Genomic DNA, 22,704 nt, shown 5'->3' on the forward strand with positions numbered 1-22,704 from the left:
TTTCTTTCCTCTCTGGGTCATACGGCCAATGTTCATTTACTGTGTCCTTTCATCTGATATTTCCATTTCCATTACCATAAAACCCCAAAGCTCCTTTTCTGCTATATCGATCTTATGTGATGCCATTTATTACAAAAGTTTCTTTGGTTTAGTTGGTTAAAGTGTTAGGATATTACCATCCTCTTGTGAGATTTTCATGGTTTTGTTCACATTTTTAGGAAAAAATTTAAACAGAAAGTCATTATATATGAAAAGTACAGAGTATTTGCAAACTGCAGCAAGAGCTTTGTGTGTACACTATGGACCCTTCTCTGATTGTTAATCAATTATTTGCTTGAAACTTGTTATAGAAACAAATAAAAGGCGAACTTTGTAATAAATTGCATGTGGCTTTCCTAAACAAAAATTCAACCATAGATTCATACATATATCAGTATAAACATTTATACTTCCTATTCGTCTATCACTACCTTCTCATACGAATCATTCCCTCACAAGCTAGAGTGCCCTCAAGATCACCAATAATTCGAGAAATCCGAACTTCAAGACCTCTTTGAACTTCCTGAAAAAGAATTTTTATGTTTTCAGCAAAACGCTTTATGTCAAAGCTTCCAGCAGATTTTTCGAGCTCTTCAGGGACCTCGACAAAACCAGATGCAATCTTGGACCGAACTTCCATCAGTTTCTGTCCTGTTGCAACCATGTATCTCTGAACCTGAAATGTTTCCTCAAGGAAATGCTCTAATGTTTTAGTTTCTTCCTTTTTCCTGGCGGTGCTAGTGTTGGAATCTCCTCGACTCATGTCCACATCATTATCATGCTGTAGTTCACAAATAAGAGAAATGGGAAAAAAAGCTGATCAGAAATTCAGAAAATTGTCTGTTGACAAACGATGGGCTGGAGAGACTGATCACATGGTTTTGGGGGGGGGGGGGGGGGGGGGTAGGGCAGGAAGCTATGCCTATTATTGCTTCCAGTCAGTTTTCAACCAGGTTTGTTATTAGTCTATCGTCCCATATCTTGTAAAAATTTGAAAGTTTATCAAAGGAAATTAAATAAGAATAGCGAACAATATCAAATACTGACATGTCAAAAGATACATAATTGAAAAGGAAATTGACCAAAATGTAATAATTCTTGAAATGCACGGAAGTTATGTAGAGCTTACCATCCTTTTGCAGAGTTCATCGGTCTTCCCTTGAAGTGACTGGTACCTGTTAACTTGTTTATTAAGCAAAGACATCAATAATTTGAAGCCCTTTATCCCAGTTTTTGCCTCATCACTGTTTCCTATATGTTCACCACTGTCTTGCTTTCCTGCCAGTCTCTCCAGCATTAGAAGTTGCTGCTTCAGCCTCTTTATCTTATAAGAAACTCCAAGAGCATGGAGATCCATCCTCCATGGTGAATTATTTGTCTTCATCGATGACTGGCTAGTCAATGCTAACTTTTCTACTGTATCAACCACCACTGGACTCGCACTTTCTTCCCGAGTACCACCTTGGCTGGCAACATCCTTCTCTTCCTCAAACTCTTTTTCTGGAGACTGGACAGTTTTAACCACATTCTTGAACTGGTTGTGAAGGCCTTCTTCATCGTCTTCTTCTTTTTCAGGATCCATCTCTCGAGATGTTTCCATCTGATGTACTTTTGTCTCTTGATCATTCTCTGTTGGTTCTTTCATTACATTCTTGGCATTGGAACAAATGGCATCATGGACTAATGCCAGATCCTCTAGAGATGAACTTAAGTTGGCCTTTTGGCAAAACTGAGGTTTTACTTGTACCTTGAACTGCCTTTTCAATTCAGTTATTTCTTCTTGCCTCTCCAACAACAAGGCTTCCAGTTTCATGCTCTCATGCCTTATCTGTGAAACATCCCGGTTTAGCCCTTCAATGTGAGACTGCAGTCGCTTTGATTCTATTTCCATGCTCAGCGTTCGCCAACGAAATGCTTCTAATTTCTCATCTTTGAGTCTCATCTGTTCTGCAAAAGCACCTATCTCTAGATGATGCTTCTTCTCAATTGCAGCTGCATACTTTTGTGCTTCTGATCGAACCCATCCTTCCAACCGTTTGACATCAGCTGTAATAGCTTGGAAGAGCAAAGTAAGGAAAGGAATAAAAACATAGAAAAGAGGAGATCTGGAAAAGGTACATATAGATTAAGTATCAGGACTGCGATCCAGCTATGTATACTCAAAGCTGGAAAATTATTAGAGGTTCATGTTGAATCAAGTTAGCTAGAAAGCAAGGAAATTTTCTCACCTAGTTCATCATTTCCTCCGGGTGAATAGAGGTTAGAAAGTGGCGAAAAAGCTTCCGAGTTCTTTTGAAACTCAGGATTCTCATACTCAATATCATAATCAATTGACTGTGATCTGCCGTTCACAGCTTGTGATGCCCCTGTTTCAATTGGAGGATCATCCGATCTCAGGTTGGCGTGGTGAGAAAACATACTTCTTAATGAATGTCTCTCGTGCTTAGACTCTGAAACAGATTTCCACCTTTCTCTTTCTAGTTCAGCTTGCTTTCTTTTAGCCTTTGATAATTTAACCTCCTTTAAGAGCAGTTCCTTTTCAGTTGTATCCATCTTGGATTTCCTCAGCATTGCTGACAAGATCTTATCTTTCTGTTCCAAATCCTTTCTCATCTTCACAACTTCCATGGACAATTTTTGAGTCAGCAACACTGACTCCTCCTTTTGTTCTAAGACTGAATCAAGCTCTTGCCTTTTAGCTTCAAGCTGCCTAAGTGCTCTACCCATCTCAGCTTCAAGCTGCCGGTGGTTCGATACCAGCTCAAGGAAGGCGGTTTTGTGCTTCCAAAGATCAGTAGAATGCTCTTGAGCTTCACGCTTTGCCGTTTCTCTCAATTCTTCTGCAATCTTTTCGGTCTTTGCTAATTTTTCTTCCAACTCCTTCCTCTTATACTCTTCTTCCTCTACTGCCTTATCCTTGGACTGCACCAAAAGTTCCATCTCGTTCAATTTTTCATTCAATTCAGAAATAGCTTCTTCATTCTTCTTCTCGAGAAACCTCAATTCATTCATAAGAGCTCCAATGTGCTGCCGAAGCTTCTTCCTTTCGATCAACCAGTTCTGCTCTTGCGATGCATAGATACTAACAACTTTCTCGTTCGCTTTCGCATCTTCGCACCTTATTTTCTTCAGCTCCATGATCTCTTTCTCAGCAGTCTCCAGCTTATGAAGAAGCTCACACTGTCCATTTGCTCCTCCTCTCTGGATTTTCCAAACAAGCAATCCCAGGAGTTGTGCGCTTCCTTGAAGCATTTTATCGCATAATTCTGACCATCTATCGTCTTCCTTATCAGGCCTCGTCAAAACTTTGAGGGCTAAGAAAGCACAAGAAACACCAAAATACATTGGATAGAAGCTGTCACTCTTCCCTTCCGAGACCATCAAATACGAACCAGAAACCTCCTTTCCATCCATTTCTCTGGAATTCCCTCCTGTTCCTTTCAAAAATGTTAATGGGGGACTAAATGTTAGGACTCAATTAAGGGTTTAAAACAAAAGCATGTTTAAGTTAATTCAGGGAAATAAAAACTGCTAAAAGAAGCAACTTTAATTAGATGAAGTCATTTACTAATAAGAAACACATATATACCTGGTGGTCTAGTACAAATAATTGAGGCAAAAAGCATCTCAATAATTGAGAAACAGTGATGCACAGTGCACTTTAATGGATACAAAAGGAAACATGAATTTCCTTTATTCAAGAGCAAATAGTGCAGATGAACTTACCTTTGTAGAGTAATAAAGACTTCCTCAACTCCAAAACCAGAGGCCGAGACTTCAGGGAAAGAGATTTTAGCTCGAAGACAGCAGTGTTCTGATCCACTGGAGGCCTCAAGGGCCACCTTCAGTCCTTTTTCCACCCGCAGAAAAACCTGTACAGCATTTTATGATGTGAAAGTTATCCTACAAAAGAAAGGCCAGAGAATGCCGAAAGCATGTCTATCTTTACACATGGCCAAGACTGCAAAATCAGTTAAAAAGGGATACACAACAGAGCAGAAGAAAAATACAAAAGCTTCCCTAGTTTTCAGTGAAAACTGTCCGCCCAAGAAACCCCCACATCCATTATTTTTCAGTGCCCCTTTCCTTCTTCGTCTCAGGCCATGAATCTCATGGGAAACAAAGCCCTAGATTCCTGGTGGTTTGTCACCAAATACATTATAAGATTAAGATCCAAGACTTGAAGAAGAAAAAGGAAGCTTATCTCCATCAAGAAAGTCATTGGAATATAGTATATATCCAGAGTGGCTTGCCTGTCTAGTGTTCCATATCGTACATTATAAAATTATTGAGTGTGTCCAAGCAATTACTATATCTTCAGTTATCATAAGATTCTTTCAATATGAAAAGGAAATTTTTCTGTGTTGATTACAACTCTTACCTACCTCTGAAAATTAATCAACATATTGCGCATGGTATCAGCATGAGAATTATGAACCACAAAAGCTTCACTAACCTACAGTCTTAAATGGAATATGGACCACACTGTCATGACGTTTTTTACCATTGCTATCTTAAACCTGCAAAACTGCAAGTAGTCTTATGGCTACAAAGCATCCCTTAGTTAAATGAGAGAACTAGAAAGCAAAAACCCTTTATCACTACCTTGCCCTAAAGTAAGAAAAGGGAAAAAAAAACCTGATAAAGAGACATGAAGAATCATATTCACATCACTGCAACAGGCAGAGTTGAGATGACAGTTGTTTTTATGTACCTGGAAAAAGATTTGAGGGGGCTACAAAATTGGTGATGGGAAATTTTTGAGCGAGAATCAAGAATATCTCTTTCAGTTCATTGACATCATGATGAAGCCACCTAAGAAGCAAAGTCTTCATGGGTCCAAAAGGGCTGGCCTCTTTCTCAATTTGCTTCCCTGGTTGGGGACCTGTAAAGCAGGAGCTTGTTCAACAAAAAGCTGTACAAATCCATTTCACTAAAGCAGTTTTGTATTCTTTTATTTAACAAGATTAATTATTTTTTATTCATCCCATTTCCAAGATCCGCCCTTGGAACCTGGACTTGATGTTGTTGGATTCCTGAATTTGATTGTATATTAAGCAATTCCCTGTCTCCAACACCTACTGGCAATTGCAACTTGCCTGCATTAGAAGGATAATAGCCTCTGTGATATTAATGTATCTTAATTGTACGAGCTGCCTTGCAAAGATGGCAACATTTAGGCCTTTGTCTCCTATGAAAAGAAAAAAGAAGAAGTCTATATAATTTAAAAACAAATTAATGTTTTTTTTTATATTTTTAGATTTTTTATAATAATGTTTTTAATATAGTAAGCATAACATATTAACATTTATAAAATATACCTAGTAGGGTTATATCTTGTCGTACAATGTTTTTAAAAATAGTTTTTTTAAAAAAATATTAAAATAATTTATTTTATTTTTTATATTAAAACATCAAGATCATAATAAAATATTAAAAAATTATCAATTTAATATTTTTTTCAAATTAAAAATACTTTTAAGAAAACAAAAATAAAAATTAGAATAATTTATTTCATTAGAATAGGATCAATTTTTGGGAGAAAAAACACTACCAACCAAACATTGTACACTTTTTTTTTTGAAGAATGTCTAATCTTAAATGATTTTCCCTATAGCACATCAAACATTAAATGCCAAGTTACAACTTGTGTGTTCTTGATGGGATTTATCAGACGTTTGATGGCTATAAAAAATATATTAAAAATTATTATTTTTATATTTTAAAATTTATTTTATAATATTAACACATCAAAACAATCATAAATACATTTAAAAAATTAATTTAAAATAAAAAAATAAAATTTATATTTTTACAAAAACACTTTCCAATCTAAAAAAAACCCAACGTTGTAAAAAATGTGCTCTCTTTTTCTTTCTTCTGTGATTGAGGCTGAGGCCTTACAGCAGTGCAGAGCACAAACTAGAGAGTCGACATGATCATGTGCTCTTTAGTTGTTGACGTGGAAAAATTATCATTTTCTCACCAAGTTTTTCAAGTGGGCTTATGCTAATTGCCTGTGATTGTTCTTTTATGTGTTTCCTTCTTCTTAGAACAGCCTAAAATATGCAGTAAATTCGACCTCCAAAACCAAAGATTGAGCCTTTGATGTTGGAAAACAGATTTAATAGAGCCACTTATTATAAAACAAAATCAAAATCCATAAGAACTCATTGGTAAGAAATTTTGATCTTCATATGCAGGAATTCACCCAGAATACTCTTAATGTTAATAAAAAAATTTTAAAAAAATGATTTACATTTGACACCCAACTTTTAGCCGACAAACCAAGTTAATGGGCCTGTGAGCACGAGCAAAAGATATAGCTGGACAAGCATGGTAAGTAATACCTTAGTAAGCATCAATCAATCAATCAATCATAGTTTTTATTTTAAAAAAAATTAAAATCATATTAAAAAAATCAACTCAGGTTTTAATATATTACGGGTTGATTTGTCATGTTATTGTTTAGTATTATGGTAGTAATTTTTTTAAAATATTTTTTATTTTAAAATATATTAAAATAATATATTTTTAAATTTCTTTTACATTAACACAATAAAAAGACTAAAAAACTAATTTGAAAAAAAAATTTATTTTTTTTTAAAATATAATATGGCAGCAAAGACAAACAAGCCTAGGATGATTATTTTTAAAAGCAATACGACTTATCTTTCCAATAAAACCAAGTTTTAATAACTTGTTTATTTGTGTGTTTTAAAAATATTTTTTAAAAAAATTAAATTTTTTTTATTTTAAATTATCTTTTTATGTTTTCAAATTATTTTAATGTACTGATATTAAAAATAAAATATAAAAATAAAAATATATATTATTTCAATATATTTCTAAATAAAAACTACTTTAAAACAAAATCATCTTACAATTCAAAAACAAAACATTAATATACCTGCCAACTAGTTTGTACATGACAACAAGTGACCAAGGGGCCTCATGGCTCCCGGCTACATCCATTAATGATAGTTTAATTATTCAAATTTTAAATTTATTTTTTTAATGATTATAAGCTTAAATGTTTTAAAAATTATTAAAAATTTATATAATTATTTATTTTAAAATATATATAATTAGTTAAATTATATACAACTAATTCGAATATTCACACTAATTTAAAAAAAATTGCATTGATCAGGTTTTACGGCACATCAGAAACTTTCATGTGGATCTTTCTAGACCTGCTGGGAAGCATCTACCTAGCTTCCAGTTTGGTAATGATTGTATATCATCTCTCTCACAGTCCATCATCTTTCATCATTTTTACAAATTATGTTCTGGATCTCTCGTCTAAAATTTAATTAGGAAGTTATTTAGTTTAAAAAATTTAGTTAATTTTTTTTTTAAAAAAATAAAACATTCTTAACTTAACTTTTACATATGCATGTAATATATATATATATTACTAGTCAAAGTGATAAAATATTTGTTCAGATAAGATTACTATATAATATTTGTTGCAATTTTAAGTGTTTGTTTTTGTTTTATAATCTGCATTTTGAAATGCTTTTCAAAATATTTTTAATTTAAAAATATATTAAATTATTGATTTTTTTACATGATTTTTTAATGTTATGACATTAAAAATAAAAAATATTATTTTAATTTTAAAAAATCTAGTTAAAAAATGTTTACCCATCAAAATTAAAAATTATGATGTGGCACTGTATGAGTGGAGATTCCCGTGGAAAAAAAAAAACACAAAATCAAAACCTCCCTTTACATTGTATATATATTTCATGCAGCTGCCTCTTCTGTCCTCTAGCATTTTCTCTTTCAAAGATTATTATTATTATTATTTTGGAAATTAATAAGTTTAGAAAAATAGAATCCCGATTCTACCCTTCAAAATCCCAAGTTAAAAGTCCCAAAATTCAAAATCCAAACCAAAGACTAGGGTTTTTTTTTTTTTTTCCTTTTCTAATGGGAGAAATGAAAACGGAGGACATGCCCCTTCCTTCCCTCTTCGATCAAGCTTCAAAAATCCATGCAAAAGCAACCGAATCTGGTTCCAGTGATCAGGTACAGCACTTCCTTGTTAGCGTTTTCAGGAAAGTTAGTAACTTTTTTTTTAATTTAGGGTTTGATTTGATTATAGGGTTTTTATTGATTCGATTTGATTTTGATAGGAATTGGTGAAGGAGGGAATCGAATCTCTGGAGAAATGTGAGGAAATGATTAGTAAACTGGGTCTGTTTTCTTCTAATGAGACCAAGGAGGATATTAGCACTACAAATCTCAAGTATATTCTGGTAATGTTTAAATTTGTTTGATTTAAAAAAAAAATTATTGTTAAATTTTGAAAATTTAGAGGTTTGTAATTGATGGGTTGGTTAAAAAAATTGAAAAGTTGTTTTTTTCATGGGTTTTTTTTTTATTCTTACTTATTGGTGGAACTGGATTTAGGAAATAAAATATATTGGTGAGTTTTTTAGTATCAAAAGGGACTTTGATGTATCATGTTATGTATTTGGTTTCTTAGTTGAAATGTAAGAGGCTTATATGATTAATGGGTAGGTGAAGTTGGAAAGCTTGAGGAGGGGAAGGAACAGTGTTGTTGCTGATTTGGTTTTTGCTTTGTTGTGTATGGTGAGGGTTATGTTATGGTGCTTTGTTGAATAAAATTGAGGCCATTGAAAGTTTAAAATGGTTGTTGGAAATGTACCCTAACTATACAGGAGAAGTCTGAAAGGTTGTAACTCTTAGTGTTGGTGATTTTTATGTTTTATATAGGGTGTGTGTGGTGAATTAGCAAGGTCTTGAAACGAGCCTCAAACCATGAATCTCTTATAAACTAGTGGATATTGCTGGTTAATTTCCATTTAAGATCGTTACCAATTTCATGTCAAATGTAACCTTTGAAGCTCGAGGGTTTCTTTTATTCATTTAATTGACAGTGATGAAAATGATTTTCTGGGATAAGTTGGGAATTTACATGTAAATGGCTGTTGTAACTGTTGAATTTATGAACTTCGTAAACTTGCTACTTTTATATCAAAATGAATCCAGTAAGATGAGTGATTTCTAACTTGATAGCTTCTCACAATTACAGGTGCCTTTCTATCTGGCAGAGCTGGCTGAAAAAATTACGCAGGATGATAGGATACAAATTTTAAAGGCTTCCCAAGCAAAGTTAAAGGTAATTGCTGTTCATTATCCATATTATATAGTTCAAAGCTTGTCTGCTAACATAGCAGCATCCAGCAGAGCTTTCGGGCATAGTTTCCCCTTAATGCTCAATGTTTTTACATATTTAGAGGTTTTGTTATATATCAATTGATGTTCATGAAGGAAACTTGTTTTAGGAATTCCTCTCATTTTGTGAGGCAATGGAACTTGTACCGGAGGAGGAGTTGCAAGCATCTTCTCAAGGGGCTCCAAATACTTTTGTAGATCGAAGGGCCCTAAAGGTAGCTTCAATTCTGTCAATTCTCTTTCACTGAAAAAATAACTGTGCTGCGTCATAATCTTCTTAGGCTATCTTTGCAATATGGGGTTTGTTTAGCACTCACGCTCACAACCCCTTCCTGTGCCTCCTACAGATTGCCAGATACAAACGCCAAAGAGCTGCTGAGGCAAAACTGGAGGAAATAAAGGAGCGGAAAGAGAGGCGTGGTCGTTCAACTAAAGCTGCAGCGGTATCAACTCCAGTCGAGGCAGGGGAGGAAGACGTGCTGGATGATGATGGAGAAGAAGAGCGAGAGGTTAGTTGTTATCCATGCTCTTACAGGATAAGCTGTGGAGATGACCTGAAATATTTTAGGACATTGCTTATAATTTTCTCCATGATGAAGATAGTTGTTGGTGTCTAGTTCATTTTTTTATTAACTTGTAAAGTAGAAGCTAAGAATTTGACTAAGATTATGCACCTGTTATTAACAGTTCTACATATATATATTTTAAAAAAAAGTTGTATGTATAATTTGTAGTTTTTTATCTTTTGCAAAGTTGAGTGTTGAATCTGCAGTATTCTTTTTTGTGCAGGCTTGGATTACTACCATCTCTTTGGCTATTTGTAAGGTTGGTATCATATATCTATAGTCTCTGTCATGTTCTACTTGTTGATCATATCCAGCTTCACACCACCGTATTACCACTCTACAGGCAATCGATCTACTCGAAATGTTAAAGAAGGAGGAAGAAATGCTTTTGGCTGTAAAGGAAAGACAACTAAAGGTATTAGCACACTCAAATCTGAAGCGGCAGAGTTTTTTTCCGTTGTGCTTTTGGAGATCTATATGCTGTATCTCTGTCTAGTGAATTTTTTGGCTTTTGTAAATAAGCTGTGATGAAGCAAATATCTAGCAGCCATCGTTTTATAGTGGAGAGATCATCTCTCAGAGGTCAATTTTCATTTTTTCATTAGGCACCAGAAGAAGACTGTCAGATTTAGAGCTCTAGTGATTATTGTCAAGATCATTCGATGGAACAGTAGTGTGGTGCTAAAGTTTGCTCCATGCCTTAGTTAGCTTGCATCGTTCGATGCATTTGCATCATCATGTGGCCACGATCCTTTACTTTCTCCATCATCAAATACCAAGGTCTTTTTGACATGAAAGTTCAAGTTCTTAATAGCATTGCATTGTGTCTTTAATCGTTTGATGCATTTGCATCATCATGTGGCCACGATCCTTTGTCTTCTCCATCAACAAATACCTAGGTCTTTTTGACATGAAAGTTAGAATTCCTAATAGTGGCATTGTGTCTTTAATTGGAATCTTGGTTAGCATTGTATGATTCAGTCTTGATGCTACTTGTTCCAGATGAGTTTTGTTGCATGAACATGGAGGTAGTAATTATTTTGACGCATGTTTCAGGAAGGGGGCAAAGCTTTTTCCCAAACTATTCTTGATGAACGTGCCAAGAAAGCTGAAAACTGGCATCGTGATGCTGCAGTGAAAGCAAGATATACTCAACCAGCACAGCCTATCACATGTGCTACTTTTGCTCAAGATGTTCTAGAAGGGAGAGCAAAGGTTTCGCAAGCACATGATCATAAGCACGTGCCAATTACATTTGGACCAGCAAGTCTTGTGGGTGGAAGCCTAACAAGCGAAAGGGAAAGGATGAGAGCACAGGTCTTCCAACCTGGCCATAGGTATTTTTCCATGCCCTGATTGTTAACAATTAAATCAGATGCCTGCTATCAAAACATTGTATTTTCTTTCAGTTTTGTCGCTTAGGGATGGAGGAGGGAAGACTTCTAACATTTATCTTGTACTTTCTAATGAAATTAGATTATAATTATTTAAATGTTTAAGTATCAAGAGGGAATAGTTGGGCTCTTTCCCTTACTTTAAGCTGTCTTGAATTTTAATATTATGTGGAAGGTTACCAACCATGAGCATAGAAGAAGCCGGGTTAAAGGAGATGGAGATTATGAATAAATGGCAAGAGAGAAATGCTGAACTCATGGAAGAAGCCAACTCTGCATGGTACAAGGACAATCCAAAATCAAAACTCAGTGAAGAAGATGATGATGAAGATGACGATGCTGCTGTGCAGAAAGCAAGAGCATGGGATGACTGGAAAGATGATCATCCTCGGGGTGCTGGCAATAAGAAGCTCACCCCTTGTGGTTAAAGTTGGCGGGTGGTTTATGTATCTGCGATGTACACTTTTGAACATAGCTAAAACTCATCTTTTGCGTCTCAGATACTGCTCTCACAAATTTTGGACTGGTGTTATCGTTCCAGTGTTCGTTTGAACAAGTTACACCATGTATTATATCTATCTCAATACGAATGAGAAAACTTGTGTTCACGTGGTTTCTGCCAACTTTGTTGTTCAAAGTGGCTTTTCTCTCACTTGTATCTTTTGTAACTTGCTGTTTCTTTTTTCGTTCCCATTTTTTGGTTTGAAAATATTTTGAATTTTTTTTTAATGGGTAATGGGAGGCACTCCTTCCCCAATTCTTAAATCTAAACCCCCATCTCTGTGAATTACACGATGAAATACATTCCTATGCAGAAACCAATTTGATAGTTCTAGACTGGGGCATTGAATAATAACATGTCTTCTTTCGAAATTTGTGGATAGAAATTAATGTTATGGCTAGATTGTTGGGTCACGGATTTTCAATTCTTGTGGCCTTGAGGCCAGAAGGAAGATTTGGAGATGGCAGCAAATTTTCGAGTATCTTGGGTGTGTGGTGACTTGTAGGGTCCCAAAGGCATGGACATTTCGATGATCTTATCTTATAAAGGATAGGGACAATCAGATACTGCAATAATATTATAGTGCTTCTCAAAAGCATCCCCAGTTTTTCAAAGTGATGTGATGTCAAGCATTGTCTTTCAGCAACTTTATTTTTGTCCTGGCTTAATCTAGTTTATGAAGAACAAACTCAGGAGAATTTCAGTAATATATCAATAGAATATTTTGAATTTCCTTGACGTAGTCCTCAAATGCAGAATGATTTGTGTTGTCAAAGAGTCCACGTTTTGCCAACTTTTAATAAGGTAGATAATCGACTTCACTAATGAGGTTTTATGAAAGCAATGTGTTATGCAATAAAAGCCTCAAATACCTAAAAGAATGTGCTTCGAGTAAAGGTTTATGACAGATCCAATTTTCATGCATCCTCCATGTGATTTTTTCCTCCTTTGACACAGGGTTTTAATCAACTTTTACCCTTCAAGAAATCCAAGTTCCCTTGGAACTTCAACCATCTAGGGAATTGATGGTATGGATATCCAAGTTCCCTTGGAACTGCATGCATCTTCTTTGTTATTTTGTTAAGCTGACATCTTGGCTTCAGGACTGCAAGATAAATTTAGTAAAGACAACCCTTTCTCACCAAAGAAGCATATCATCTCTGGAATAGGTAACCATGAACTCCCCCCCAACAAATGAATTTTCAAATTAGAAGCTGGAATGCTTATATTAGGAATTACAACTCAGAAACAACCGAAACCTTGATGGACTTGCTGAGCAAAGCTTTTATTAGCTGTTTTATGGTTCCTCATTACGTAAGAGAAGAAACAGCTCCTTGGTATGTGTTAAAGGATTAACTAACCAAAACTTGAGAATGGTTTTATGCAATTGAGTTTGACAGAACACTCTTTCAAATGAAATAGAAAAACTTGGAATAGCTTAATAAAACATGAAAGAGTCAACAGTACAGGTAGAAAAAAAGGGATCTAAAATCTCATTATCATGGATTTTAATCCAAGAACTAGCCTAGAGGCATCCCCTGTCATTCAATACATGGGTTCAGCAAAAGGATGACTAATGTAGTCAAAGACAGCAGTAGCTAAATGACCTCGCCATGCATGCTTCTGAAAGTTCTATGAAATGCGAAAATTCTATGACAATGGTAGAGTTACAAATTTCCTAGTATCTGAATACAACAGCATAAAAGCCTGGTTCTCTGCAAGTAGTTATTTTGTCTGAGTATTTTTCAAGTTCACTGACTGATATAAGGAGAGTCAATCTCCTTGTCACACCATGAGAGAAATAATGCATTAATAATTTAAAAATAATGACAGAAGATCTTCAATTCCTTGCCTTCAAGTATGTCAACATCCTTTCACTTAGTTTACAATGACACCGCGAGAGCTTAAAATGTCTCATGTCGACTTCGATAAGATGTTCATCTCCTATTGACTGAAAATTGAATAGGAAACTGCTAAAGTAACAGCAGGTAATTGATTCTAATTCTCAAATGAAGAATCCACCTTTTTATCGTGAAACAAGTATTTCCTTGCATCATACAGTGACCAAAAAAGATATGATAGATGACATACAGAAAACAAGTGGATGCAGGAGAATTAAAATGAGAACTAGTTTTTTGCTCAAACAGGCAACGGTAGTTGATTGAGTTCTTTAATCTGCGTGTTGGAGAATTAGTTTTATACACTAATGGAAGGACTACTGGCATTTAAGTATAGTAGAAAAACATGCATACCTACACGAGGAGATTATGAGAAACTGCACCACCCCTTCTACCATACAGACTGAGCCAAAAAACGCCAGAAGGTAAAGCTCTGACCTGTTTGCTCAATCTAATTTCAAAGGATCTCTGTGTATATAAAAATGTCACTACAAACTTAGAACTAGCTTGTTCTGCCATTTTGAGCAGGTAGTGGATAAACATCCATAAATAAAGTCTAATTGGTGATCTATAAGAGACAAGACAACAAGAGTAAAATCGGCAATGTAACAAGATCAATTAGAGACAAAACAAGAAATTACATTGCAGCCTGACCAAGAAGTCCCAGTGAAACACAGTCATTCTGAAAAAATAACTTTCTGGTCGTGCGATCAAAAAGCAACAGAACATCAGCAGATTCATTGACAGCTGACCAAAAAGGGAACGAGACAACATCAGAAAAAAGCCTGCATAATTTATATCTCTGGCTTGTATATATACACATCCCACTGCTTTAGAAGAATGTGCATGTGAGACATTGGAGCAATTTCATTTTTCCAGAAATTGATGGTACAAAGAGATGAAGAATTTACCATGCCATGACAGAACTCTGAGAACCAGTCAATAAAAATTATTCTAAGAATCCAGTTACATCTTCTTCTCTATCTTGGATGTAGAAACCGCAACCAGCTTCAATGTTAATGACCAATATACAAGCAGAACACCCACAATAAAAAAAGTACATCAATAGCATCCCCGTTTCAATACCTTCAATTCAACCATCAATGCACTTAAACCCCCTGCAAACCCACAACCAAACCCCACACAAAACAGCACAAACAATCAAATCCAATGTCAAAACCACCCAAACATGCTTCTTCCAAATCTGTTTAGCCTTTTGCTTACCATCCCCCATATAAAACCCACCACTCTTTTGTATCATCGAAACCGAAAACTCCCTATTTCCATGCTCACCAACACCATTCTCCTTATAATTATTATTATCCAAATCACCATCATGATGATCTCCATTAGCCTCTCCAGATGGCTTCTTCTTCTTCATCATCAAAACTTTAGTTGGCTTTGGAAGGAAAGGTCTGATCACAGCTCCCTTCCCATTCGTCGAATCCAAGCTTGGATTCCTACCATCCTTTGATGATTCCTCCATTAAAGTATTCACCAAGTCAGCATCCAGAGCCAATATCTCCCTAAACATACACCGCAATTCACCTTGGAAACAAAAAGAACCAATCTTTTCACCATCTTTCACCATCTTAGACCCCCAAAACTCCTCAAAACCATTCTTTACACGGTTCAAAAACCATAAATGCTCAGACTTCTGGAGATTCTCATCAAAAATAGCAAAATAGGCAAAAGGGTCATCGATTAAGAAAGTGTAAGTCTTGTTGCGGATTGTATGAGAAAACATGGAATGGTTAGGCGGGGTTTTCTCTACGCATCTTTGACCAATGATTTCAATTCCTGATTCTTTTCCCGGTGAGAATTCAGCAACAACGGTAGGTCCTTTAGCAATGCAAGCGTAGAAAACATGATTTGGGTTAGAAATCATTGGTGGGATTTTGTTTTCTTGATCTTTAGTGAACAAAGGAAGGATCTTTTTAAGTGGAAGGAATTGAATTCAAGAGAAGAGAAGAATTTTGCATTGCGAAGTTGAAAACTTTTTTACTTATTTTTTTTCTCTCTACAAAAAAATAAAAACTCTCTCTCGTGTCTCTCTTTCTCTCTCTCGTTTTTGGGTGTTTGGATTCTTGCTAGCTTGGTTGTTTACTTCTCTCGCTGGGGTTTGGAAATGGAGGGGAAAGGAAAAGAATCAGAATCATTGACTGGATTGTACAAGAAATAGAATAACCGCTGTCATTGTCAAACTTTTCCTGCCTAATTACATAAATGCCCTTTCAACCTCTTCGATTGGATATAGCAATTTTGTGACCTGTCCCTATCGTTTGCATCAGGTTTTTCTTGATGATAAATTATCTCATCGCAATATTATCCCTTACATTGCTTCTACAGAATCCATCCCCCTCCTCTCTCTCTCTCTCTCTCTCTCTCTCTCTCTCTCTCTCTCTCTCTATATATATATATATATATATATATATATATATATTAAAATAAAGGAAGAGTACCTTAGACTTGATATTGCTTTTATGATGGATGATAGTTTTTGGACTACTTGGAACATGAACCAGACACGATGGCTCCATTCTTGAGAGGCCTGATCCGACGCTTCCTTGCTAGTAGAATAAGCAATTCAGTCCTTCCATCTAATCGGGTTCCTTCCTACACATATTTACAGACTCTTGATGCCATCAAGAAGCCAAAATCACAGGAAAGCAGAGAGGATGAAGCCTCACCGTCTCAGAAATACAATCTTGAATCCATTCCAGGGCTGTAATCTTCTCCGGTGACCCATTCATCTTCGTCATCAGAACTACCCCAATCATTCTTTTACGATATTCAGTTCTCACATTTGTTATAGAGCAGATGCTTTCTGCTCAATGTACAAGAATAGAATGATAGGGGTTAATGGCATTCAATGTATCTTTTAATATTTTTATTTTAAAGAAAATTATGTCATGACCGCTTGCATGTTTTTTGTGTGGATTATGGTTTCATCTAGATACAGCATTCTTGTCCTTCTGATGCTGTTCCCATCAGCGGAGTTCTTGTCGAGAAATAGATAACGAAGGCAAGGAGCAATATAATTGCATATGTAATAATTCTTGAAATGAATTTCTTTTAATTTTATTCTTAAATATTTTTATTTTTTTAAAATTATTCTTCAAGTTTTTCATTTCACTTTTTTTTCCGCGGGTCACCCTAATTATAGACTCCTAATTGCTAGGTTAGCACGTTTACACGGGTTGATCTTGACTTTCATTTTGAATTGTTTTGTTATTGAATTTAATAATTTAATTAAGATAACCTATGTTTATGGCTTTTTTAATTTTTATTAAATTAAAATATATTTAAAAAATGGTTCATATTATAAAATCAAATATCTTAATCTTAATTATCGTGTAATTAAATATTAATTTAATTAATTAAATATGTATTTAAGCATTTTAATTTATGATTGATACTTTTTTTATATTTAAAAAACATTAATTGGAAAAACATTCATTTTTATGTTTTTACTAAAAAATATTAATTAACCCAAGACGATGAAGCATTGGTCTTTTTATATTTTTTTTTCATGAATTAATATTTTAAAAGCTCATATGTATTTATCATACCAACTCCTAGAAACTAAAAAAAAAACCACTAATAAAAAGTATAAGTATAATCTTTTATAAAAACTAGTTTTCTTTGTATGTGTATTATTCAACTATAATTTGTAATATTTTTTCATGAATTGATATGATATTTAATAGTTAAAAATTTTCATTTATATATATTAATAACTCCTAAAATAATAATCTTTAAAATATCATACAATTTTAATATAAACATTATCAAAATTAAAATAGCTTTTTCGTTTGTTAAATTCATCAAGTGTTTGTGCCTATTTTTAGGAATAAATTATGAATCTATTAGTATTAAATCTAAAAACTTTATTTCTCTCTTTCATTTCTATTTTCATGTTTTTTTTTATGATTTTTGCTTTTATATTTTTAATTTTTTAAAGCAAATTCAATGGTAAAAATAATTCATGTAAAATCAATGGCTAAGATTGTCTTGGGACTTTGAAAAGGCTTCTGAGGATATATTTGGACATATAAAAATAGGAATTTTCTAAATTCTTTGTATTTAAGAAAAAGAAAAGGCAACAAGAACTGAAACTCCAATTTTACCCATTAGTATCCACGCAAAAAATAAAATAAAATAAAATCGAATCAATCATCATCATCATCATCAGATATGACTGGAGTTTTGAATCTGAGCCCCTCTTGATGGAAATCTCAGGTCTTAATCCATGACTCTTATGTGTAAACATAAAATATTTAAAGTTTAAACCAATATCATTCCACAGCCTCAAGGGCTGGAGTTTTATAGCATTATCATCGCAAACATGAAACAATAAGAAGCAATAAATAGTGTATAAACATATCATAATCGTGCCACTCATCAACCAAAATCATTCCTCCATCCATGACCATCAAGAGGAGGCAACCTCCAATCATCACCGCCATTGAAATTAGGGCTATATCCACCAGCATGTCTTCTCGAATGCAGGCGCATCCCGTTATGTTTGGGGCTAGGACTTCTTGGAGCTTGATAAGTTGTTGTTCCACCACCTGAACTGGAAGAATCACAACCTGGACCAACAATGCTTGCATCTTTCTTAATGGATGGATTCCACAGAGGTGTAGCTGGGACACGTTGCTTGATCAAACTTTGAGAACGCACTTTCGCCTTTGCGGACTGGGTCGGAGCCATGTAGCTAGGTACATTGCTTGAACTTGATTGCCATTGGGGTCGATTCGAATATGGATTGGTGTCTAGCATGCCCATGTTGGGATTGCTAGTGCCTGTTGGGGTCACCGTGTCCATCTCTACTGTCTTCTCGGACATGTCCTCTGTGGTGGTCGTGGTTGTAGTTGTGTTTACTGTCACGTAAGACCCTTCATTTGGACCCGATTGACGCACGTTATATGATTGTGCTGACATCCATCTCTCAAGCCAATTCCATCCCCATTGCACCTTCTCGTGTTCGTTCACAAAATGTCCTGTTTCTTTACCATTAGGACTATTTTGTGAGGGCAATTGTTGCTGCTGCTGCAATACAAATCCAATCGCGAGAATTCATTGGGGTTTTGCCTTTATTTTTGGCTCACAAGTTGTTAAAATCATCTCCTAAAATGTGTTGAAAGTGACCAAACTTTAGCTAGGGCTAATTTTAATGGAGCGTGTTACATACCTGGAAGGCATAAGCATAAGCAAGGGCTCTTTCTCTTTTCATGACAGCATCATGCTTCTTTGAAGCATTTTCTTTGAAATTATCAGAACTTTGATTCCTCCTATCCCATTTATAACTCTTCAATGGATTCTTTGGATTCATAAAGTCTTCGTCCACCGGTAGTCTTCGTTCATCTTCTTCCTCTGTCTTCCTTTGAAGCTTCTCGTGAGCTAATTCAAGTCTTCTTGCTCTTACTCTTGCTTGCACACGAACAAGAGCTTGCATGCTTCTCATTGTCATTTGTGCTTGCTTTCTTACATTGTGCCCTCTCACTAATGCTTGGAGCCTCACCAATCCCTTCAATGCACGTAAGGCACGCCGAGCCTGCAGAATATACATGAATAATTAAAATGTAAAACAAAAATAATTAATTACTTGTGTTTACAGGGACGCAGGCTTCATTGTACCAACTAATTAAACTATTTTCATCGTTGTAATTAATTTACCAGATTATATTGATCAAATTAAAGTGAAATGAAGAAAGGGATTACAAGGTAGCCCCTATAGAATGATTGTATGAGGATGGCAGCTCTTTCTTCCTTTGATTGTCGTCCATAACCAGCTAAGCGAACAACTTTAGCCGCCGCTTGAGCAGCTGCAACCGCAGCTTCTGCTGCGGCAGCAGTCGCTACTGCCACAGCAATGGCATGATTTCTATCTTCAGTTACTGGAGTTGATACGTTGCTCTCATCATTTGTAACATCAGGAGAACTTCCAGTAGGAAAATGCTCTAATGACACAACTTCTGGAGCCTCATGTTGCCATTTCTCTGCGTTGTCTTTCTGAAATACACACATATCATGCCATCATTTGCAATGATGTCAAATTAGTGATCAATTATCATAAAATCATTAGCTGGTTTAATGCAATCAATTAAGATCAATCAATTTCAGGAACAAGAAGAATTTCTTTTTCAACTATTTACAGCAAAGAAATTAATAATGTAATACAACAAGCTTCTCTTTGGCATGATTGGGATCTAGCAAGGCAATGCACATGTGGATGGAGATTGATGAAAGGAAATCATTGGTGGCATGACAATAATAAGTCATGAAGGATTGCAACATTTTGATAAGGGGACCATGTGTTCCTCCTTTAAGTTTATGGACCTAGCTACAGTTAAAGGGCAGGTCTTTGTTTAATAGGTCCGTCGAGATTGTTTGGTAACACGGCATGACTGTGCTTTTGAAAAAAATAAAATTTTTAATATATTTTAATGATTTTAATGTGTTGATATTCAAAATAAATTTTAAAAAATAAAATAATATTATTTTGATATATTTCTAAATAAAAATTAAAAAAAATAATTTTTAGTAAATAATTTTCATAAATAAATATCATTGCCCTTTTGACAACTGAGCTGAGAAAGATTGCACAACTGTATTAATAATGATGATGATGATTAAACAATCATTAGCAATAGTGTGATAATGAATTGAAGTAACGTAAAATAGGAAAACACAACATGAAAATCTTAAAGGGAAGCTATCAGATTAGAACAGAAGTCTTACAGTTTAGGTGTACCAAATGATCGTGTAAAACAAGTTTTTGTAATGATTAACTTTGCTTATTACTTAAGCATACACAAAAGCATCCCATGATTTATCAAAAAAAGGATCTAAATATGATGTAAATTATACCTTTTTCCCAACTGGTAATTCCTTAGGAGATGATGATTTGAACACTCTCTTCACAGATGTAAACCATCCTTTTCCTTTCTTCCCCATATCCGTTTAAACTGATGATCAGCTTCACATTGATCAGTTATCAATCAAGTATTGACCAGAAAAAGAGAGACAAGGATAGTATAATCAAGAACACAAACAATCTGGTATATAAATAGGACTAGAACAGGAGTCCTTTCCTATACATGAACTCTCTGTAATTTAGCTTCAACCCAGAAGAGAAAATCAAACGAGTTAAAAATGCAAGCACATAATGACGAACTCAAAAACCATTACAAGAGAAAAGAAAGGTAGCTAGGCTAGATCAAAGGGTCACACTTAAAGACACATGCAAACACACACACACACACACACACACACATTGTGTGTGTGTGAAACCAAACCTTGAGAAACTTGGGATGAGTTGATGATCAGTAATGGAACGAAATTCACAGCTCCCATCTTTCATTGTACACGTTCATTCCAAACAAGGGCGTTGGTTCATTCATAGAAATTAGCATAAGAAGAAGAAGAAGAAGAAGAAGAAGGCTAGTTCGTGTAGAGAGAAAGAGGGGAAGGATGAAGAGAGAGTCAAGAGGGGGGTGAGAGTAATAACTAATAACTGTAACCCACGAAAATCGCCGTTAGTATTTATGAAAATCACGGGCCCTCTCTTTTGGTTTCCTATCACGGGCTGTATAGAGAAACAGCGCCTGTTGACGTTTGGTTAAACATATTAAAATTATTATTTTTTAAAGTATTTCTTATTTAAAAATATTTTAAAATAAATATTTTAAAAATAAATATTTTTAACATTAACCCATTAAAATAATTTACAAAAATATATATTTCACTGTATAGTTACTTCACTACCTCCAAAGACATTTAATAGAAAACATTAAAAAACCAAACAGGAATCAATTAAACTCTACACGTACTCATAATCTTTTTAGAATTTGCACAGTAAATTTATAGATAACATTTATCTATGCTAAATTCATAAGAGATATTATAATTGGCTTATATTTTTACTACACAATAAGATTATTAAATTGCTCTTAAAGGTTATTTTCATTTAATTAACATTGAGGGAAATTTTTTATTTTTTATTTTAATTTTAAAATTGGATTAACTAAATTGCCCCTAAATTTAAACTCCCTGAGCTAGCCTTGCATCTAAGGGTTTTTTTTCATTTCTCATGGTTTTTGTTATTATTAAATTGGGTTAAGGACAATTTAGTCTTTTTTTATTTTTAAAAATTATTATTAAAAAAAAAGATTTTGCAACGAGCTGTACACACGCCAACGTATGGGCCGGCTCCGCATTATTCAAGCAGTACGTGAACAATCATCTAAAAAAGAAATGTCAATTCTCAATACGACGTTGAAAGATACACGACACCCTCTTTCACTTGGAGCGGCACATGTGGTGGTTACGGTGACAGTTAGTCATCAATCGCCCCTTCCTTTTCTTTTCCTCTTATCTCCTCCATTCCTCTTGAATTTCATGTTGACCGTAAGAAAAATTCAGGTTCGTCCTCTTATTTTATAACATTTCAGGCTTGACCTTCAATGTTTTAATTTGTAATTTCATCCTTAGATCCATGGTCTTGATATATAGTTTTTCCAAATTTGGTTTTTAATTTTATTCTTAGATCTAAAATCTAGATTTTTTATTTTTTTTAAAATTAGATCCTCATTCTCTCAATTTTTATTTTTATTTTTGAATTATTTTGTTAATTTGATTTTTCTTTTCAATGTTGCCTAAAATTCAAAATTTTAGGTGGTCATCTTATATTTTTTCAAATTAGGTCTTTATTCTCTTAATTGCTATTTTTTTTTATCATTTTGTATAATTGAAATTTTTTTATTCCATCATTCTACATTTGACTTATTGGAAGCTGATATTTGTATTATTTTCCATATTTTTATTCTTATACTTTCATCTTCGTAATTTCTAGCAGTCGTCCATACTTCATAGAAAATGTTACCTCATCAATATTCTAAATGTGGGCCATTAATTTCTCCACCTTGTTATTTCTCCACCTTGTTCACTGTGCAATTCAAGCTCTTGACCAGTGATAGTTTCCTTATATCGCATCTAGGGTAGTTTTCTTTTGATATTTGTAACAATTCAAAATTATGTCCATATTTCATAATGGTGAATTTAGTGGTGGTGGCCATTTTATTGTTAAC

The 22,704-nt window shown here is 34.4% G+C and overlaps 4 protein-coding genes across 9 annotated transcripts; 1 reads left to right on the top strand and 3 right to left on the bottom strand.

The window, feature by feature from the left end:
* Positions 1-357: 357 nt before the first annotated feature.
* Positions 358-5,087, bottom strand: LOC133678533 (uncharacterized). Of its 4 annotated transcripts, none has more exons than XM_062100868.1 (5): positions 4,754-5,087; positions 3,766-3,911; positions 2,268-3,476; positions 1,169-2,094; positions 358-820 (listed from the first exon to the last, which is right to left on the bottom strand). In XM_062100868.1, the coding sequence occupies exons 3-5, from the start codon at positions 3,451-3,453 to the stop codon at positions 467-469; spliced, it is 2,466 nt and encodes an 821-aa protein (XP_061956852.1). In that variant the 5' UTR covers positions 3,454-3,476; positions 3,766-3,911; positions 4,754-5,087; the 3' UTR covers positions 358-466. The 4 variants fall into 4 exon arrangements, with proteins under 4 accessions (XP_061956852.1, XP_061956853.1, XP_061956851.1 ...); XM_062100869.1 differs by lacking the exon at positions 4,754-5,087 and adding an exon at positions 4,678-4,697; XM_062100867.1 differs by lacking the exon at positions 4,754-5,087 and having other exon boundaries at positions 2,268-3,470; positions 3,766-4,401.
* A 2,751-nt stretch (positions 5,088-7,838) lies between these two features.
* Positions 7,839-11,817, top strand: LOC133678227 (PP2A regulatory subunit TAP46-like). The gene is made up of 9 exons (XM_062100476.1): positions 7,839-8,076; positions 8,184-8,306; positions 9,107-9,193; positions 9,360-9,464; positions 9,597-9,758; positions 10,039-10,074; positions 10,159-10,230; positions 10,872-11,152; positions 11,385-11,817. The coding sequence occupies exons 1-9, from the start codon at positions 7,978-7,980 to the stop codon at positions 11,635-11,637; spliced, it is 1,218 nt and encodes a 405-aa protein (XP_061956460.1). The 5' UTR covers positions 7,839-7,977; the 3' UTR covers positions 11,638-11,817.
* A 2,384-nt stretch (positions 11,818-14,201) lies between these two features.
* Positions 14,202-15,782, bottom strand: LOC133678208 (phytolongin Phyl2.2-like). The gene is made up of 2 exons (XM_062100447.1): positions 14,521-15,782; positions 14,202-14,356 (listed from the first exon to the last, which is right to left on the bottom strand). Exon 1 carries the CDS (start codon positions 15,495-15,497, stop codon positions 14,703-14,705), a length of 795 nt encoding a protein of 264 aa, XP_061956431.1. The 5' UTR covers positions 15,498-15,782; the 3' UTR covers positions 14,202-14,356; positions 14,521-14,702.
* A 2,104-nt stretch (positions 15,783-17,886) lies between these two features.
* Positions 17,887-21,147, bottom strand: LOC133678918 (protein IQ-DOMAIN 21-like). 3 transcript variants are annotated; one of them, XM_062101437.1, is made up of 5 exons: positions 20,914-21,147; positions 20,486-20,583; positions 19,337-19,627; positions 18,807-19,169; positions 17,887-18,661 (listed from the first exon to the last, which is right to left on the bottom strand). In XM_062101437.1, exons 2-5 carry the CDS (start codon positions 20,570-20,572, stop codon positions 18,014-18,016), a joined length of 1,389 nt encoding a protein of 462 aa, XP_061957421.1. In that variant the 5' UTR covers positions 20,573-20,583; positions 20,914-21,147; the 3' UTR covers positions 17,887-18,013. The 3 variants fall into 3 exon arrangements, with proteins under 3 accessions (XP_061957421.1, XP_061957420.1, XP_061957419.1); XM_062101436.1 differs by having other exon boundaries at positions 17,887-18,664; positions 20,486-20,594; positions 20,914-21,146; XM_062101435.1 differs by having other exon boundaries at positions 17,887-18,664; positions 20,914-21,145.
* Between the last annotated feature and the right edge of the window lie 1,557 nt (positions 21,148-22,704).

The sequence above is a fragment of the Populus nigra genome, chromosome 18 (assembly GCF_951802175.1).
Source record: "Populus nigra chromosome 18, ddPopNigr1.1, whole genome shotgun sequence".
Taxonomy (NCBI): domain Eukaryota; kingdom Viridiplantae; phylum Streptophyta; class Magnoliopsida; order Malpighiales; family Salicaceae; genus Populus; species Populus nigra.

Bases quoted from the DNA above. Each gene is read 5' to 3' on its own strand.
- LOC133678533 (XM_062100868.1), bottom strand. From the start codon at position 3,453: ATGGATGGAAAGGAGGTTTCTGGTTCGTATTTGATGGTCTCGGAAGGG. The intron at 2,095-2,267 runs GTGAGAAAATTT...TGCTCTTCCAAG, and splicing joins CGGAGGAAATGATGAACTAG to CTATTACAGCTGATGTCAAA. The intron at 821-1,168 runs GTAAGCTCTACA...TGTGAACTACAG, and splicing joins ATGAACTCTGCAAAAGGATG to CATGATAATGATGTGGACAT.
- LOC133678227 (XM_062100476.1), top strand. From the start codon at position 7,978: ATGGGAGAAATGAAAACGGAGGACATGCCCCTTCCTTCCCTCTTCGAT. The intron at 8,077-8,183 runs GTACAGCACTTC...TGATTTTGATAG, and splicing joins AATCTGGTTCCAGTGATCAG to GAATTGGTGAAGGAGGGAAT. The intron at 9,759-10,038 runs GTTAGTTGTTAT...TTTTTTGTGCAG, and splicing joins ATGGAGAAGAAGAGCGAGAG to GCTTGGATTACTACCATCTC.
- LOC133678208 (XM_062100447.1), bottom strand. From the start codon at position 15,497: ATGATTTCTAACCCAAATCATGTTTTCTACGCTTGCATTGCTAAAGGA.
- LOC133678918 (XM_062101436.1), bottom strand. From the start codon at position 20,572: ATGGGGAAGAAAGGAAAAGGATGGTTTACATCTGTGAAGAGAGTGTTC. The intron at 19,628-20,485 runs GTATAATTTACA...TGTGTATTTCAG, and splicing joins AATTACCAGTTGGGAAAAAG to AAAGACAACGCAGAGAAATG. The intron at 18,665-18,806 runs GTATGTAACACG...TTTGTATTGCAG, and splicing joins CTTATGCTTATGCCTTCCAG to CAGCAGCAACAATTGCCCTC.